We start from the raw sequence: 19,903 nt of genomic DNA on the forward strand, positions 1-19,903 counted from the left end.
TATTACGATTATTATTTTTAAGAACTAAAAAAGTCTTCTATCCATTCCTCACAGTGTTATTAAAATCACAGGCAAATTAATTCTGTCTCGTAATTATTGCGTGATTAGAGAATGTTTTTTCTTCTCTCCCAACAAAACTTTTTGATATTTGAATGACCAATAAAAGAAGTAGAGCCCTCAAAAGCACTGTTGTACCTTCTGTATGTAAAAGTCATATGTGATGAATGCATTCCCAATGTAGGGTTTTGAACAAAGTCTACAGAATTCTGTCAGATGAACTTCTATGATACAGCTGGTACTTGAGGTTTAAATTCCTAAGTAGTGAAAAATTTGGCTGAAAAATTAGAGATTATTTGTTAGCACCACTAAAGCAGTTAATTGTAATATGCTCTTGGTCTTTTGACCTTGCTTTTTAGGATGTATAATAAAATGTTGATTGCTTTTCTTCAGCTAATAAAACAGTTAATGACTTCTCACTTATTTGGATTACTTGAACAGTATCCTTGCAGATAAGAGTACTCAAAATTCATTGCTATTTATAAAAAAGGGAAAATTATTTGCGGTTTTCACTGTTTTAATAGTAGACCCTGTGCTTGGAATATGAATAGGGAAAGTCTTTCTGTTGCTGGAATAGGAGTAAAAGTGTATAGCAAAATGCCCAATACAAACGAAACAACCAAATTAAGTTTCTTGAGTTTGACACCTGTTTGTTCATTCCACCACTTTAGTTTTTCCTTATGTTTATTGAATATGTGATGTCCTCTTTTGTCTCTCTAAGCAGAGATATTTATTTTTCTGGCTCTGTTTCTTCAGTTATGCAATCAGAATTCATTTCCAGTGCTACTAAATACAAGAACACTAATATTTCTGGAATGGCTTAATGTATATCGCATCAACCTAGTAAGATTTTTCAATTTCATACTTTAGTCTGGATATTTGATTATATCCTATTTTGTGTAATAGAAATGGCAAACAGCCACTAGAAACATTTTTACATTGGATAGCAGTCATTTTTGTTCAGTAAAACTGTGCAACATAGATGTCAGAGCTGCACCAAAAAAAAAAAAAAAAATCTGCATAGTTGTTCCTTCGTGACATTTTTGCCTCACAGGTTGGCTGAAGCTAAAAGACCTTTCTTTCACTCTGACTTGGATTCTACTGTCTAAAAACCGTTTTGAGCTTGTGTCATGTTGCACTTGGATTCTAATATATTTTGAGCAATTCAATTAGCTGTCTCCAATCACCCTTTTCAGAACTTCCTCCTTGTGGTGAAGTTCCATCCTAAACCCATAATTTATCACAGAATCATGGAATTATTTGCATTAGAAGGGACCTTGGAGATCATCTAGTTCCAGCCCCCTGCCATGGGTAGGGACATCTTCCACTACACCTGGGTTCAAAGCCCCATCCAAGCTGGCCTTGAACACTTCCAGGGATCAACTGTTCACCACTTCTCTGGGCAACCTGTTCCAGTGCCTCACTACCCTCCTAGTAAAGAACTTCTCCCTAATGTCTAACTTAAACCTGTCCTCCATCAGTTTAAAGCTGTTACTATTCTGGTAGTATTAATGGTTTTAAAAGTCCAAGCAGGAAACAACAACACAGAGTTATAAGACTAAATTATCTCATTATCTCCATGTTGTAACCATTTGCTTAAGGTTGTGTTGTTGCAAAAACTAGGAAGCTGTATCTGGTGGACCCCTTGTCAGTTGCTGAGTAGAGTGAGAGATTCAGATACATATATTGTAGGAGTTTTCATGACTAGCTATTATTTATAAAGTGTGAATATGTTCTTATTTTGGTCTATTACATATTTGATGGGGAGGGGGAATGCATGTCTATCTTTTGTTCTTTTTCTTTGCAGTTGGTTACAATTTTCTAAACTTCTCTTCTGGAATAGCAGCAAATAATAGAACTTAAATAATCCTCATTTTGAACTGAGAGGCCTTTTAGTGTGCAAGTTTGCTCTGTGTTATGTTCATGCATGACCCACATATTAATTATTTGCAGTTTTTCGCAGAAACTTGTAAAAAGTATTACAGTAGTAGTTGCAGTGGAGAATGTAGTAAACAAAGGCTTAGCTCTACCATTTTTTAATGCACTATTAGTATCCATATGTTCTGACCTTAGGCCTTGTGAATCACCTGTTTCTTTGCTTAAGAGTGCTGGTTAGGCTGCTAATTATTACTGAGATTATCAAACATAGATCATACAATTATATGTTGGCTATATAAGTCACATTATTCATTCTGACATATGGCAAATAGGAACAGCCTACCATCAGAACATTTTGTGTAATCTTAATAATATTTTGTTTCTTCTCGTTTGATGGATTATTGTAATAGAAATCTTTGCATTTGTTTTTGACTTTTCTGTTTCAGTTTATTTCCTCTCTCCCGAATATTCATGCTTTGTTAAAGCTACAAAAAAGACTGACTCAAACCACAAAGTGTGGTGCTGCATAGCAAGGGAATAGTAGCTTCCTTTTGGTCAGTGAACATACACCTTTAAAATAGACCTGTAGGTTTATGAGCTTATTTTTCTTAAGGCTCGTTCAGACTTCCTTTTTTACTCTGGTGTTATTTGTTAAGGATTTTGCAGTTTCGCTTGTAGTCTTTCTGTTTTGTTAGTGCAGACACAATTCGTCTGTTTGTGCACTCAAAACGTCCTTTTGAATGTTTACTGTTTTCTTACTGCGTTAAAAGGGGGAATTTAGCTCTAGGGATTTTCTTAAAATGTAATTTACTTTCAAATGCTTTCATATTGACTGATTAAAGTCCTTAAAAAACCAGGTCAGTGTAACTGTTGAGACAAGCTTTAGATTTAACAATATCAATGAATGATGCTACAGTTTCAATTCACATAGTTTTAAAATACATGAATGTTGTTTGTATACAACATTCATTAGCAATCTCACAGCTCAGAAAGGCTGTTAAAGGAAGATTATTTTTATAAGTGTGGATATGCTTTATTTGGTTCAAGATTCTGTTCCTTTTCTGTGCAGGCTGAGTGAGAAATTCATGCCAGGAATGATCTGGACCTTTCATAAATTTCTTTTAATATGCTAAGAATAAATTTAAATTTTGTGCTTTTCTGCCTGATATCAAGTGTTGTTTTAGGTGAGTAAGGTCAATGGGCCTGGTGATTTTTTTCTTCCATAATGTATTGCCAAAATATCAAGAGTATGTAGCAGTTACCACCTAAGCTCTGTACACCAACTTACACTTGTGTCTTTATTGAATTACACTCGTTAGAGATGGTCCCTGTTCCAAAGAGTGTATAGTCCAGGGTAAACTGACAAATTCAGACATAGTAAATAAAAAAATCCGTGACAGTGTTTTCTGGTGTGTTAGAAAAAGTGTAACAGGTTCGTCCTTTATTTTGCTGAATAAAGGACATGTTAGGAGGAAAATAATATTTTTCTGGACATTTGTGAGGTACAATTCCTAAATACAACAAGCAGTGAAATAAAAAGTATACAGATGCTTGTTTGAAAATAAGATATTTAGTACAACCTGTCATACTTTAGGGTAGCTAAGGAAGGTGTTAGTTACCTTCATCTTATCTTAGCAGTCAAGAACTTTATTACAAAATGACTTGTTGATTAATGTGTTCGTATCTCCTGTTAACGGGATCTCCAGTGCTGCCATCTGTAATCTCAGTAACTAGAGGACCAATAGCTTTAGCTATGAGGGTAATCTAATTGTACTTGCATAGTTGGTACTTTGACTTTGTGAGCACGTAAGGCTGGAGGAAAATCCCTCTGAGAGAAGAGAGAATTCTGACCTGTTCAGATACAACTACTACCTGAAAAACTTTCCATAATTTATGTTATCCTAAACTGTAGTAATCATTGCTGTTCCCAGGAAAATAAAAAGCACAATTGAATCTGTAAGCTTCATTTTAAAAAAAAATTCTTTCTAAGCTGGATGGACGTTGTCTGACGACATTTACTGCAAGTGTCAAGTTGTCTTAGTTTCAGTGGAATCTGCCTTAGGCTGCAGCCTTGTTCTTGTCTTGAGTTCGCTGAAGAGCTGGAGAAAATGAAAAGCTCATCTTCCATGGATTCTTTAGACATTCCTTTGTTTTTGAAGGTTGGAAAGAAATGTTAACTTATCTAAAAAAAAATCCTAAGCCTTTTAACCTCTATCTCTTGTTTTTATTTGTGAGCTCTTTCATCTTTATCTATATGTTTCCATGGTAAGCAAATCAAAATTAATACATGGCATCAGTACCCAAGACCTTGGTAAGAAAGTTATGGCTATCAGCTTTTAAAAATGAGACAAAACCAGGGTTTTCTGGAGGAAGCCCATTAAACTTGTGTGGCACATGAGTACCAGGATCTGACCACTCAAATTATGTTATCCTATCTACCTAAATTGGATGGAATTTAATCCAGGAGTCCTTCGTATCAGTAGTCCTCTGTTGTTAAGCAAGCAGCTGTGGGAAGAATGCTGTTTATGTAGTTCTGCTATACATGTCCAAAACCTGTAGACCAATCTTTAAATGTTACTATGATTCTTTTAACTTCTGTCGGGAAGGGTAGAAAGAAAAATAAGTTTGTTTGGGGTTTTTATTTGATTTTGTATTTTATATCAGATGCCATTTTCCAAGTAATATGCCTTGACCAGATGGTGTTACAGAATCCATTCTATTAGGATAACTGCAATTTCTTTAAAAGAGATGGAGTCCAAATATGCATTGTGATCTTTAGTCTGCTAAAATATTACTTCATTTAACATGCCCTCATGGATAACATACAGAACCAATAGAAGCTCACTACAGTTATTAAACAACAGAAGATGCTGGGCAGCAGAGCTAAAATGTTGTTCACAGAAATGTCAAATACCTACTTTGTATGTAATTTTGATGGTTCTCATTAACAGCCTCTTCATTCTTCATGTGCAAAAAGTGCTTACAGCAGTAGCCATTCTTCCTTGCAGTATTGATTACTTTACATGACCACAAATCTTAAATTGTCTATATTAAAATAGGAGCATTAGAAATCCATTCCTTCTTTTTAATTTATTCTGATATTGTGTCCAAGAGAATACTTCACGAGAGCAATATACTGTTTTGACACTTTCCCTTTCTGGACACTTGTTCATTTGTATCTCATTTTCCCTTTTGAATTGCAGGTGCACTGTCAAATCTCTTATTTGATAAGCCTCTTCTGCTAAATAATAATTGCAGTCATGTACTTTGGGCTCTTTCAGGATACCAGTTATCCCCTCCATATGTAATACAGTTTCCCATGAAGCTTTTCCCTTCTACGATTTTGGTTTCAAGCCATTTTACTTGGTGATTCAGGTTTCTGTAAGATTTTTTTGTTGTTTTGTGTTTTTTTTTTTTTTGTTTGTTTGTTTGTTTGTTTTGTGTTTTTTTTTGTTTGAGCAGGAATGTTTCATTCAGGCATTTTGACAAAATCCAAAGCACTTCAGTAAATCAATGTAGGTACCAATATCCTAAATGTAACAGCACTTGTATGTAATTCTTCATGGAAATGCATGTCTTTGCTTACTAGACTCCCCACATAAATAAACTTCCTAGACGTAGTAGCCATGTATGGTTACTGTTTACTCTGAAGAATCCCTTTTGCCTCTTTTTAAAGGAGAAAATCTGCCAAGTTTTGGGTTCTACCAGTGTAAGAGTTTGGTTTATACTTTGATTTGCTGGTATGACTTTGAGAGGAGAAAGGTAATAGTCATATTAGGCAGAGCCTCATGTAGCTGCAATTATAGCAATTTCCTCTGTTAAAAAATATGTACTGTCATATGTTTTCTTGATGTAAAATATGTCTTCTTTAGTACTCACGTTATATTTGCGTCTCTTTCTGTTTTCGCCAAGTCATTAATGTTTTGTGCTGGTGACACTCATCCTCTAAGTCTTTAGTAACAAGGGGTTTATAACATCATCAGTGTACTGATACACTTATGTGATACTAGTAACGTTATTTTTTTTTCTAAATTGAGTCAATACTCAAAAAAGGCTATGTGCAAGTAAAACAGACTTATCTCAATGGTCTGATATTGGGTACTCATGAGCACTTTTCTAGCTGAAAATCATAAAACCTTCTGCTAAGCTTTTTGGATAATAAGGACCATAAAAAGCCAAGTGTGATTCATGTATGCTCTTTGAGTAAGGCCACAAACACAGAAGTATATTGCACCAGAAGTTGGAGGGGTTAAAGTACGTGTGTAAAGTGCCAGTCAAAGGTAAAGAACCTTGATCCATGACCATTTCACATTTGCAGATCAACCTGGAGCTGTTACTTGCATGCCAGCAAAGATAGTGTAATCTCATAGCAGTGTGTCACGATTTTTCAGAACACCTGTTTTTTCCCCCTTGTCAGAAGTGTTTAAATAGCAGTTGTGCACATTAACAACTCTTGCTTTGAAGTATCATGAATTCTCATAAATAAACCTGTATTGGTTATATTTATGAAATGATATTTTATTGAAATTGCTGTGCTTTGAAATATGATATTAAATTTAAAAAAAAAAAGAGATTGGAAGGCACCTCTGGAGTTCATCTTGTCCACCCCTGCTGCTCAAGGACTGTGTCCAAATATCTTTGAAACTCTCCAAGTATGGAGATACTACAACTTCTCTGGACAACCTGTGCCAGCACTCAGGCATCCTCACAGTGAAAAAGTAGTTGCTGATCTTCAAATGGAACCTCCTGTGTTTCAGTTTGTGCTCGTGTCCTCTGGTCCTCTGACTGGGCACCTCTGAAAGGAGCCCATCTCCATCCTCTTTGTGCCCTCCCCTCAGGTGTTTGTATACATTGATAAGATACCCACGAGTCTTCTCTTCTCAAGGCTGAGCAGGTCCAGCTCCTTCAGCCTTCCCTCATATGACAGGCGCTTCAGTCCCTTAATCATTTTTATTGCACTCTGCTGGACCCACTCCAGGAGCTCCATGTTTTTCATGGATTTGGGAGCCCAACACTGGACACAGCTCTCCAAATCTGGCCTCGCTAGCGCTGAGAAGAGGGGCAGGATCACCTCCTGAGGCCTGCTGGCAACACTTCTAATGCAGCTGGGATATCGTTGGCCTCCTTTGTCCCCGGGGAATGTTTTTGACTTACATTCAGCTTGGAGATCCTTTACTGCAAATCTGCTTTCCAGCTTTGAAAGAAACCATAATTCTAAATATTTTTACCAAATCTAAGAGGGTCATTTTCTCCTGTGGTTCAGTTTAAATTCCACTTGCATATCCAGGTTTCTTGATGGTAATGGTAGGAGCTTTATAGTACTAAAAAAACCAATTTGCAACTATAGTACAATTGTTTTAACAAACATTTTTGAAATCACTGTTATTATTTTTCAGTCCTATATTAAAATTGAAATCTGCAAGATGCAATACAAATAAAGGAATAGTGATGTTTAGTATGAATCAGGAGAGGGAATATTTGGGTACTGTTGAAACTAGGTTAAAATAAATGTAAAGCAACAAGATGGCTGCTTTTTTGCTTTTTTTCCCCCCTCAAATATTTCTTCCCCTTTTCTCTGGGGAAAAGTATTTTGGCAGAAAATTCTTAACCTTCATTCTCTTTTCATTGGCTAGTGGAAGAAAGGACAAATGTAATAACATTTAGTATCTTTTATTAGCTTGTTAGTAAACATAAGAAATAATAATTATCAAAATAAATTATTTAAAAAAATAAACAACCACTGATGAAAATACAGTTGTGTTCCTCCCCCATACACTGAAAGCAGGATTGTTCCTTAGCTGCTGAGCTGCAGGTCCCAGCCTGTCTTGGCCAGTGACATACTTCCTGGGCTTGAACAGCAGTTTGGTCATCCAGGTCATAAGTCAATTTGGGTCCAAGAGCATTACAACGACATAAACACACAGCATTTAGTGGAGGGGAAGAGAGACTTTAAAACCTGCTGTCAGATTTTAATGCTCTTAAAATAAGGCTGATGGCAGGCAAGGACTCTAAGTCTCTCTTTCCTATCGACTTATGGTTTGTAACCCTTTGGTTTTTGCACCAATGCTTTCTCAGGCTGCTTGGTTCACACCACTGCAGCTTTTGATTTTGGTACAAGAATCATTTTCATTTGTAATATTTTTAGAGTGAAACTTCACACTATATCTATGTCTATGCTATCTTCAAATTACCTTATTTCAGTTTTAATAGGTTTAGTATTCAAACTTATGCTGTACTCTCCAGTAAGCCTTTACTAGGGGGAAAAACACTGTAGATAACCTTTTCTTTTTTTTCTTTTTCTCCTTTATCTCAATTTATAACTTCCTGTAACCACAGAAGAATATTGTACTCTTACCTCCTTACCTGAGGCATTTGGACAATAGAGAGAAAAATCTGTTTCATTAGTTGTTAGAAACAGATCTTGGACAATATTTTTGTCCCCACTCTTCACTGGTGCTCAGCACTGACTTTTGGGAAGCAGTATGCTGCTATAGCCAGAATGCTATTTCATGTAAACCTTGCTCTGCCTCAAGAGCAAGTGGCCACAACAAAAATCAGGGAGTCTCAGGAAAAGTTGGCTGCAGTACAGTAGGTTTGGGCCTGCTGTTGCAGTGCTGCTCTTCATGCTCCATTTCACATGCTCATGGTAGCTCTGGTAAAAGGCTTCAGAAGAGCAATGCTCAACTGATTACCCTGTTCGTTTGTTTTTTCTTTTGTTCAGGTATTCCTGATAGAGCTGCTGAACATGCAAGAGTAGGTAAAAAGGTTAGGCTGTGTTAGGAAAACACTGGAGCCTTGTCTGCCCTTTTTTCCCACTGCTAAGCTAGGCCAGTTTAGGAATTTGTTCTGAAGTTCCCAGGAGTAGGTGGGGTTATAATACCTACAGATAGAAGACATCTGAGTGCTTTTGGTAACACCAGGAGTGAGACGGACAGATGCTGTTTTGTTTACAGAGGATTTTGGAAAGGGAAGTCATTTATAAATACTGCCACTGCATCGTGGCTAATTGCAAACTAACTTGTATTGTCACTAAAAATAGCATTTGTTAACAATTGTGAGTTCCATTCAAATATAAAAAATAATTTAAAAAACAGTCACCAACAGAAACAAAAAACTAAAAAATCTTTGTAATCTTTGGCATTGTTGCAAGTACAGTAATGAATTTGTCTATTTAATTTACAGGGAGGTTGTATGGAAAAACTCCCTCAGTTTAAGAGGTTATTCATTAAATGTTACCTGTTGAACTCTTGCTGCAGTCTATTGATCTACAAAAGAAAAAAAAAGTCTGATATACAGTTTATAGAATTAATAACTTCAGAGCTAAATTTGTGTTTCACTTGAATGGACAATAGCATAGACAGTGTGTAGACTTAATCAATTGATGCATTCTGTGTACTGTTTCAGAGGAAAGTCCCAATGTCCTCAGTTTCTGTCAGAAGAGGCTCTTCTGAGAGAAATGAGATGAAAGACTACCTGTTTCTGAAGTGTACAACTACAATTTGAACTTGTATCATAATGAATAGGGTGATAGAGACCAATGAATGAATGATTCAACTTTCAGTAATAGTATTAAGCATCAAGATAAAGACATTTTTGTTTGCAGATATTAGAATTGTGATAGATGCATATGAAGAAGGATTGGATTTTTCTTCATTATATTTGCTGTGTTTGAGTACTTACTGAAGTAAATTGGTACAGAAATGGTGAGAAACATTGACTGAACTGTCATTTTAACTATGATTTTTAGAGAGAGGAGGGGGCTGGGATTTGCTTGGAGAGGGCAAACAAAACCTATTAACAAATTCAGCTGCCTGTAAACATAGATTTATAGTCTTGTTTTATTTTCTGTTTTGCAAACCATTATGTATCTAAGCTTTAGATGCTTGCAGCAAAATTCTTTCATATATATATATATATATACACACAAGTGAATCATACGTGTGAATCATATGTGTGTGTGAGAATGTAATCTATTAATTGCACAAAAAAGCCTACCTTGGTTATTTTAGTATAGTTTGGGGAAAAAAGTAAAGCAGTGATCTTTTAAAAGTACAGCAGCTTGGTGAATGGTTTTATCACAAGTAATTTTGTGCAAAAGGAACAACTTTTTCTTCTTCTAATATTTTCTTTTCAGCCCCTAAATTTGACATCACTAATGCCAACTGGCATAAGTACTTAAACCCTCAATCTAGAATATGTTGCAAAAGATAACATGAATCATATTTATTTTAAGGTGATTGAATGTTCATTCATCGACTGTTACATTCATGCAGTAAACCATTGCTTTGAATATAGGATCTTACAACATCTTGGCAAGCCATGGGGTTTTCCAACTGATATACTGGCAAATTCATAACCAAAGTTAAAATTGTCATTTAATTTAAAAGGAAGGAATAAAATGAGAGAGAGAGATCACCAAAACCTCTTTTTCCTTTCTGAAAAAGCAATTTGGCTCCTAAGTAATGACATGATAATCATTTGTGTATTTTATAAAAATGCTAAATGATGGAAAAAAGCTGTTCAGTTGTAAAATGCTTTCACTACAGGAGAGAATCAGCTAGTAGATACTGCAAATAATGATTTTAAGTAACTGTAATTGGTTCTGTTGTTGAACCCCACAGTGTGTCCTGACCTACCCTTGCAAAGGACAGGTTATATGTGTGGGGAGGAGGGATGGACAAAGGGAAGCAGGGTTTTCTGGCTAGAAGCCTGTTCTTGTTTAGATTTCAGTGACAGAAGGCCTGACCTCTTTCTGCTTTCTTGTTCTCTTTTTTTGTGCAATTTCGTAGTGACTGACTGGCTTCATGATTAGTCTAAAATAAATCGGACGTTGATTCTTACTCTCTTCCTGACCCTCTAGCTAGATTACTGACTAAAGTTTTTAGGAAAATATCAGTTTTGACTTGGGAACTATATTCTCTGATTAAGTTTCTTTACAAGAAATCACATGTAAGCTCCAGAAAGTTCTGATGGAGTCATAAAAGTACAGAGGAACATTTTTTAAAGTGTGGTCTATGGGTTTGTTCTAGGATGACAGTTGTGGAAAGACAGTGTTAATTATTGTGACCTTCGTTATGGGTTTGTTGTTTTGTTTTTAACTAAACCGCTGATTTCTGATTTTGAAAAACTAATTTCTTCTTTTGCATCTCTTTCAGTAATAGTTATGCACGAGTGCGAGCTGTGGTGATGACCCGGGATGACTCAAGTGGTGGATGGTTACCACTTGGAGGGGGTGGACTAAGCTGTGTCACAGTCTTCAAAGTCATTCCCCAGGAAGAGAATAGCTGTGCTGATTTTCTTATCCATGGAGAACGACTCAGGGATAAAACGGTAACAATTTACCTCCATTTAATGATCATAGTTGTCAGGGGAGGTTTTGGGTGGATATTAGAAAAAGGTTCTTCACCCAAGAAGGTGGTTGGGCACTGGAACAGGCTCCCCAGGGAAGCAGTCACAGCACCAAGCCTGACAGAGTTCGAGAAGCATTTGGATGATACTCTCAGGCACATGGTATTACTCTTACGGATGGCTAAGGGTTGGACATGGTCCCTTCCAACTCAGCGGATTGTGTGATTCTGTGATATTAAAACTACATAGGACATAAGTATAGATGCCTGCTTATTGTTGCCTGTAGACTAGAAAGTAAATTTATATTCTCAGACTAATGCCGTTGCTGAGCTTTTTTGTGTCACTGTTTATATACCTAAAGATCCAATTGTTTGTTTTAGATGTAATACCTTGTTTTTTTAAAATTATGCACATTCATCTTTTAGGAACTTTACTTTTTTTTTTTTTCATTGCAGATTTCCATTCATTTGGGGAAACATATTCCTTTTTTTTTTTCCTGGTGGAGGTTTAAATCTTGTTATCTTGTTTATGTACCACTGATACTACATTTAATATGAGTGTTGAAAATGAGATAATTTGTTAAGAATGTGAAATCAGAAGGAATTCCTTGGTAATGATTTGGCTAGTTGTGGAATTTGGCTATGACAGAAAGTAGCCATTTGACATGAGAACAACTTTGTATTGGAAGAGAGCTTAAGCAAACAAGTCCAAAAATTGCTCTAGTTTGGTGAACACACAGGCAGTATTCATTCCTCAGCTACCTAAAATAAAATCCCACTAATAAACGTGTGTTAAATAGCATCATGAAAATCAGCCTCACAAAAGGAAAACTGGTGTAGGATCTCAGCCATTTCCACATGAAGACCTGTGGAAGACAAAATGTGCTTACTAAGAATTGATTGGTTACTTGTGTACCAAATAGGTTTCTGAATGAGGCTGTGTCTTATTGTAGAAACAAAGAGATGTAGAGAAGGCACAAAAGCTCCATCTTAATGACTTTTATCAAGAACTAATTCTTTTCTGCCAGTGGATTTTGACTCCAGTATTAGCTTAAAAGGTAGAACTACCTTATACCACACTACTCCTTTCTCAAGCACAGCAGTTTCTCCCTTGAGGCAGAAACTCCCTTGCTGAGTTTCCTGCCTTGACTGTGACTATTGTAGGAAGAGAGCATATAAATAGAAATTCTGCTGACTCAGTTGTTTCAGCGAGGCGTAGTGCTATTACCAGAGTACCCTGTGTTCCTGCACAGCTATGTGCACCTGCAGTTCCTTCCTCACTTTGCAGTAGTTCCCCTTAGAACTTTTTTTTTAGCCTTATTAAGGCTGTTTTTTTGAGAAGCTAATTACATTTAGAGATACTTGATAATTTTCTTGTAATTCTTAATACTTGGAACCTTTGCAGCTTGCCTTAAGAATGTGAGGGTAATAAAATGCTTGGAACTGAAGGCTAGTTTAATGTTTCGCCTGCATGCATATGAAAATGTCAAGACATCAGTGTCCTGATCTGCTTGCACTCTCCTGTTTCCCCTGAGCAAGCCTTGTTTTGTTTCCACTTCTGGTAGAAGGTTTTAAATGTTGCTGCTCCTCTTCCTGTCCAAAATCAAGTTCATGTTAGCGTGAATACATTTTCCAAAACTTTATTGTCTTGAACAGTTTGTTTCGGTTTGGGATTTTTTTGTGTGTCCCATCCTGTGTCCATCTGTCCTCCCCCTGCTTGCCCCCAAATGTGACCTCTACTAGTCTGTCAGGGCAGACTGTGATCTTGCAGCAGTTTCAGGAAGTTGCTGTTGGAAGTCAGCCCCTCAAAAACACAGGATAGAAGATAAAAGAAATGAAGCTAGGAAGAACATCTCTCCAGTGTATAGTGAATGAAGAGCTCAGGGAACTAACAAATACAGATTTAGGGTGTCGGGAAGAATATTGGAGAGCCAGAGGTTCTTTAATAACTGAGTAAAAGGACGCTGTGTATGCACATTTCCACAGACATCAGATAATGTGCTTATAAGCAACAGCTAATGTGTAATGAATTAACAACAAAGTTGTATGTTATGCAACAAGACCTCTCTTGACATAAAAGAAGCAAGATCCTACACCAAGATAAGGAAGGACATCGTTAGGTCATGAGGCTTATTCGGAAGGGCAATAGGTAGCAGGGACTGAAAGACAAATTCTGTTGGACAGGGATCCAGTCACTGATTCTAGAACTGTACTGATCATTATGCTTTCAATATAGTTAATGATTTTACATTTGTTCTTAGGATATTCCTGTGGAGTCACTGTAAAAGCACATTTTTTAACCTTTTCCTTAATAAAGCCAAACAATTGAATTTTTAGTCCAAATAGAACTGACAGTTGGCTATTATATTTCATAGTAGTGATAAAGTATATTTTTTAATTGAAAATAAAGTTGTTATTGTATTTGCTATGGATTAGAGACCAAATATTGTGATCATATTGAGATTTTGAGGAAGTATTATACTGAATCTGCTGTTTCTGTGCTCCAGTATCACTCTAATCTCATTTTAGAATGCCCTTGGTAAACCTGTATGACTGAATAATCTTTGAAGTTATTTGTATGTTGTTTAGTTGGTTGCTCTGCTGTTGTATTTGGAAAGAGAAAGTAACAATATATTTTTTTATAAAAACCTCCTAAACCATTTTGAATACATCAGTTATTCAGAGTTAGAACACTTAAACATTCAGGAATGTTTAGTCTATTGTAATAACTAGAAATCATTAGAGCTTAGTCACCTGGACCGTGGTTTTCAGTTCACTCACTTCTTTGAAAGGTACATACAGCTGTTTCTGAAAATATTTCTGTGGATTATAAAAGAAAGTCATCTTTACAAATGAAGTTCCCCCTCTCTCCTCAAGTCACATTTTACATTGTTAAAATATCTTCAAAACTAGATTATATTTTGATTTCCTCTGACTGGTAAGTCTTTTCTTTTGTGAACTTTTGAAAACCTAGAGTGTGGAACTTGGAGCACTTTTCTGGGGCACAGGGAAGCATAGTTTCTGAAATACCTGGGGTTAGAGAGCAAATGGAATTTGGGCTTTTACCTAAGATACATGGGGATCATAATGTGAGTATAACTGTTTAACCTAAGTGTCAGTAGAAAGGTGAAATTCATTCCAAAGCGACTTGAAATCCACAGGTGAGTTATTTGATGGAGGTATTTTCCAGATACCTTTTGAATGTTTATGCTGAAAAGGAATGAACTAGCTTTAGTTCCTGCTTCTCTCAAGTGCGGCTTTTGACACTGCACTGCAGTTCCATTCCAGTGTGCCAGATATTTCCATGTATTTTACAGACTGTGTAGGCATTTAATTAGGACTGTAGATCTCAGCTGTAAGTCAGCTGTATAAATTAAATACTTCAGGATCAAACTTCAAAATATTGAAGTTCCTTGTTGGAGAGAGTTCTCTTAATTTCTTTGTATACCTGAAAGTTAGGTTGCTATGAGCCCTTCTATGAATGAGCTTCAGACTACACGTAGAACGTCCAAAATTTTTGTGCGGTACAGAGCTATTTAAAACATCGTGTGGCATTCACAAAAAGCATCCTAGTTATCTGGGAAGAAAATCAAAGTGGTGGCACCATTGCATTAATTTATGCGAAAGAATGTTCTCTGCTGGTTTGATCAGGTTGTTTAGATCTATGTTGGAATGTTAAGGGTATTTCGTGAAGACTTTTTACATAATTACACATTTCCTCCTTTATTATACTCACCTTCCTAGATCTGGTTCCAGCCAGTCTGCTTGGAATAATTGTGCTCCATCCCAACCTCGTCAGGTCTGCTGCTCTCACTTACTGTGTTTACAGTGGCTCTCTTCTATCCTAATAGCACTAGTGTTAAACATACTTTGGGCTCAAACTTACAGGTTTTTAGCCTTTGGTGAATTTTACATTCTTGAATGAAAAGTCTAGTAGACTTCCGTTTTATTTTCTATTCCAGTCTTTTGCCATGCAAGTTTTTACTAAAGGAGGAAAAAAAAAAAAAAAAAAGGCATTAGTATCTTTTGGATCATGAGTCAGGAGTGACAAAGTTTAAAATCTTTCCTTTGAAGAACAGGTAATTGTGTAAAGGGAGAGATACAAAGCTAAAGCTAAATATAAATACCATTGTCTTCTAAAAATCTGCTGTTTAAAAACTTACTTTTTAAAAACTTACTTTTTAAATTGTTTACTTTTTAAATTGTTTACTTTTTAAATTGGATTTAAAGTTTGAGAAAAGATTGATTTTGATGGGCTTAGATCACCTTGCTGTTTGACCTACAGTTTTTGAGTTTTCTCTCAGGTGGGGCAGGTGTGAAGTCTTGCCTATATGGATTCTTATATCTGATAACATGTCAATTTTTTTGTCAGTTATATGTCCATTACAATTTTGGTGCAACAAATTTTTTGTTTTTCAGTGCCCTTTCACTTATATCTACTGTGTTAACTTGATGCAGCTTTAGATGTGAAAAATCAGTGTCATCCCATCAAATTCGTTATTTCCTTAAGTTGAAAACAATTAATGTTGGATAGAATGTTTACTTGTTTTGTTAATGATATCTTGTTATATAAAATGGTGGGGTGGCTGGATATGGGGTGTGTGTGATACCGTGTTGCTTTTTGGGTTGAAGGGAGTCCATCTGGGGGTTTTCTGGTTTGGTGTGGCTATCTTTGGAAATCATAGCTTCTACTCAGTAAAATATTTGTCTCCAGTGCTAAAATTGTCACCAGCTATGAATTTTCAGGATAAAGTAATCTGCATTAATTCCTTTGGGGCCAGATGTTCATTGAGGTGCTGTAAAATCAGGCTTGCAGTACTTTTTATTGATGTTTTGGATGAAAGTGCACACAAAATACAGCATGAAAGTAGTTGGTGTTAATGTATTAGAGATCCCACAAAAGAGCTCACAGACCTAAAAAAGGCACTGAAACGAGCAATCTTCATTTTTAACTCCTCCTTTAAGGAAGTAGCAAGTTTAAGATCATCTGAAGGAACAAAGAACAAACGTTTAACACACCTTAGAACTGCAGCATGACATTTCTCTTTCTGCAGCACCTTTTCCTGCACGCCTACAGCAAATAGTTAGATTCCTTTTTATGTTCTCTCGTAGACAGTTTTACCTACATATTGTTGACCATTTAGGGAATTCAAGTGGCATAACAAAAATTATTTTAATGCTGAAAGAGTCTATACGTGCAGAAAGACTGTCATCCTTCTAGAGACAGGTAAAAGTCAGTAACAATCAATGATTACTGGTGTGGTCTAGGGAGAATAAATAATAAAGAGCAAAAGAAAACCCCTATTTGTCTATATAATAATTAAATATGAAGGAGAGGAGGAACACAAGGAATATGTAAGAATAACCTAAGTACAGACATAGTTTTTTAAAATTTGAGGATTTTTTTCTCAGTTAGATCTATAATTAAACTAATTTTACCACATCCTGTGAGGAATTTTGTATTTTTTCTCAAAAAAGCTGCATATGTAACAAAACTAAACATTAAAGTTCTGAAAATGCTTTAATGTTAAAATGATAGAATACTAAAATTTCTCATTAATCTGTCAGTGTAGGTTTTCAGCATCAAACAGTAATACAGAGATAAGTTATTCTTCTGTGAGCTTTATTATACCTAGTGCTACAGGAGCAGATCATTGTGTCTCCGTCCATGCTTTATTGTTCACATTTGTTTTTTTAAAACCAAGAAAAACTCAAAAGTGTAACAATGGTGCTTAAAATAATTTTAGCCAGTAAAGGAAATATGCAAATATATTTTTAAAACCAGACTATTTAAAGTGGGGAAATGATGAGACCTTCTGGTACACAAAGGGAGACTACAAGGAAGATGGAGACGGACTATTTACAAGAGCGTCGACATGGGGGAATGGCTTCAAATTGAAAGAGGGTAGATTTAGATTAGATATTAGGAAAAAATTCTTTACTGTGAGGGTGGTGAGGCACTGGAACAGGTTGTCCAGAGAAGTTGGAACTAAGTGATATTTGAGGTACCTGCCAACCCAAACCACTCTGTGATTCTATGTGAAGACTGTGACTTTGTTTCATAACTGAATGTGCATGTATATCTTTAATGATTTTGTAGACAAATCTGTTCATTATTTGTAGTTACTGGTTTTGTTATAGTAGAACATGAGCCATAAATGTATTTTTGTCTAGGTTCAGGCAGTAATACAGTGATGAAAATTTTAGCTTTTATTAGTTACAGTTCTTAAAAAACAATTGTTTTATTTTCACTTGTCTAGTAGCCTTTCTAGGAGAAATCTGATGTGATTTGAAAGCAGCATGAAGTTAGAAAAATTTTATGGAATAAGTATATAAATAAAATTCCCAGTGATACAGTAAAATTTGATATCAGCACAGTAATGTTTTTTTAGGGGATGTGTCCTATTTAATTTGCTGAATATCTACCAACTTGTTTCTGACAGAAGTGCTTGCTGCAGGTATGAGATACTTTATTTGTGAGATTTTCAAATGGAAAGATTGACTTAGTATACAAATACTGTTCTTAATCCTTACCACCTTATCAGCAACTGATATTGAATAATTTGTCCATTAAGGAAATTAGGTTAAAATTACATCCTTGTAACAGGAAGAAATTTAAAGAGAGATTTCTATCTGCTCTTATGATGTATGACTGCCTTTTGTTCTCATGTGTATTGGTCACTGATATCTTTTCTTTCTCTTTTCTTTTTGGAAGGTGGTCTTGGAATGCACACTAAAGAAAGACCTCGTTTACAACAAAGTTACTCCTACTTTTTACCACTGGAAGATTGATGACAAAAAGTTTGGCCTCACATTTCAGAGTCCTGCTGATGCAAGAGCATTTGATAGAGGTATTCGGAGAGCAGTAGAGGATATTTCTCAAGGTACATATTTCAGGTGAAGGACTTGGTCGGGCAGAGAGATATTGAGTGTTTACTAAATGAGATGTCAAAGCACTTTGTGTAACATCAATGCTGCCAGTATTTAAGAACATGGATTGATCTATAGTATTAACAGTTTTTAATAGCACTTCTGGTATTTCTAAAGTACCATTCATCCAAGTGTCTTAAATTGTTTCACAGACACTAATAAGGTAATTTCCTGAAATATCCCTACATAATAAAGTGTTGCCTCATTCTTTTAGATATGAAGAAGTGGAGGAAGCTAAATTGTTATATTGTCTCACTTGGATCTTATTCTCAAAAGCTTTTGACATCTGCTGTGTTCTTAGAGGATAAGCTATGTTTGCAACCTGTTGAGTTCTCTCTTTATCTGCACATACTTTCAGTTAATAGTTTTGTTTGTTTACTAACAGCTGACAGTGTAGTTCTGAGGACAGGTATTTATGGAACAATAGAAGAATTTGCTCAAATAGTAATATGGCTAACTGGTTCCAGAGCTTCACTGATATCATCACCAAGCCTACATTCTGAGCTGAAAATATGATAAATGTATTACTGTACTGAGAGAGGGAGGGAAGAAAACAGGTATCTTGAATTGAAAGAACATCTCTTTCAGGCTTGTAAAAAGTAATGTTAGGGATTTAACGTGTTGTCCTGTTAAGAAAGGGAGAAACATACTTCTGAAGGGAAATACTTTTTGACATAGTAGAATGACTTCTTTTGAATTGTGTTGATACCATACATATCCCTTCAAGATAATTAGAGAACATGAGAGTAATTCTCTCTTAGGGTCTTACAGTTCCAATTTCTGCTGATTTTATAGCAAAATGCAGCACAGTGTGCATTCATGCCAACCAAATATATCTGCCTTTAATTTTCAAAATGCTACATTAAAAGGAACATACTCCCTTGCTTCTGACTGCTGATGACACTTTGAAAATGCTTTCACAAGAAACGTGTGAACAGTGAGAGATCAGTGTGGGTAGGAATACTCAGTATATAACATACAGAATGTAGAAATGAAATAAGTAAGATGCTTACTTAAATCAACTTGAAATACAGTGGTTAATAGGTTTGAAAAAGTAAACAAGAATTTTATATCATCATAGCTGGATATTGAAAGATGTGTGGACTATTGGAAGCAGTAAGCTGTAAATAAAAAGAAAATAACCTTGTCTACTTTGCGTTTTTTCTTCTTTTTGTGTAGGTTATCCATCCTCCCAAAATGATGTTGAAGTGGCAGAGGACTGCTTTCAAGTGAGTAAATTTTTAAATGAATTGTGATTTTTTTTTTTATTTTTTAGAAAAATACTGAACAGATTTTGTTCCCATTAGTGAGAAGAAGTAAAATAAGAGCAATAGCAAAATTCAGTTTAATGAAATAAATTCCTGAATAATTATCTAGAAGGCTTACGGTATTGTCTGTCCTAAACGAAGTAGGCACTATCCTGGAGAAGGCTCAGAGGAGACCTCATCACTCTCTACAACTACCTGAAAGGAGGTTGTAGCCAGGTGGATGTTGGTCCCTTTTCCCAGGCAGCTATCAGTAAGGCAAGAGGGCATGGTCTCAAGCTCTGCCAGGGAAGGTTTAGGTTAGATATTAGGAAGAAATTCTTTACAGAGAGGGTAATCAGACACTGGAATGGGCTGCCCAGAGAGGTGGTGGATTCTCCGTCCCTGGAGGTGTTTAAGAAGAGACTGGATGTGGCACTGAGTTCC

General features: G+C 35.9%; 1 protein-coding gene and 1 long non-coding RNA gene across 2 annotated transcripts in view; one reads left to right on the forward strand and one right to left on the reverse strand.

The window, feature by feature from the left end:
• SPRED1 (sprouty related EVH1 domain containing 1) overlaps positions 1–19,903 on the forward strand; it is a 56,578-nt gene that overhangs the window by 22,649 nt on the left and 14,026 nt on the right. The window contains exons 2-4 of the mRNA XM_027879297.1: positions 11,091–11,265; positions 17,998–18,166; positions 19,392–19,441. Of these exons, the coding sequence (XP_027735098.1) occupies positions 11,091–11,265; positions 17,998–18,166; positions 19,392–19,441 (394 nt within the window). The remainder of the gene's footprint in view (positions 1–11,090; positions 11,266–17,997; positions 18,167–19,391; positions 19,442–19,903) is intronic.
• Positions 6,560–15,267, reverse strand: LOC114055318. The gene is made up of 3 exons (XR_003570706.1): positions 15,019–15,267; positions 8,299–8,423; positions 6,560–7,256 (listed from the first exon to the last, which is right to left on the reverse strand). It is a non-coding gene; the product is annotated as an uncharacterized LOC114055318 (long non-coding RNA).

This window comes from Empidonax traillii, unplaced genomic scaffold (assembly GCF_003031625.1).
Source record: "Empidonax traillii isolate 1590-97213 ecotype Southwest subspecies unplaced genomic scaffold, ASM303162v1 scaffold53:size2875158, whole genome shotgun sequence".
Lineage (NCBI taxonomy): Eukaryota > Metazoa > Chordata > Aves > Passeriformes > Tyrannidae > Empidonax > Empidonax traillii.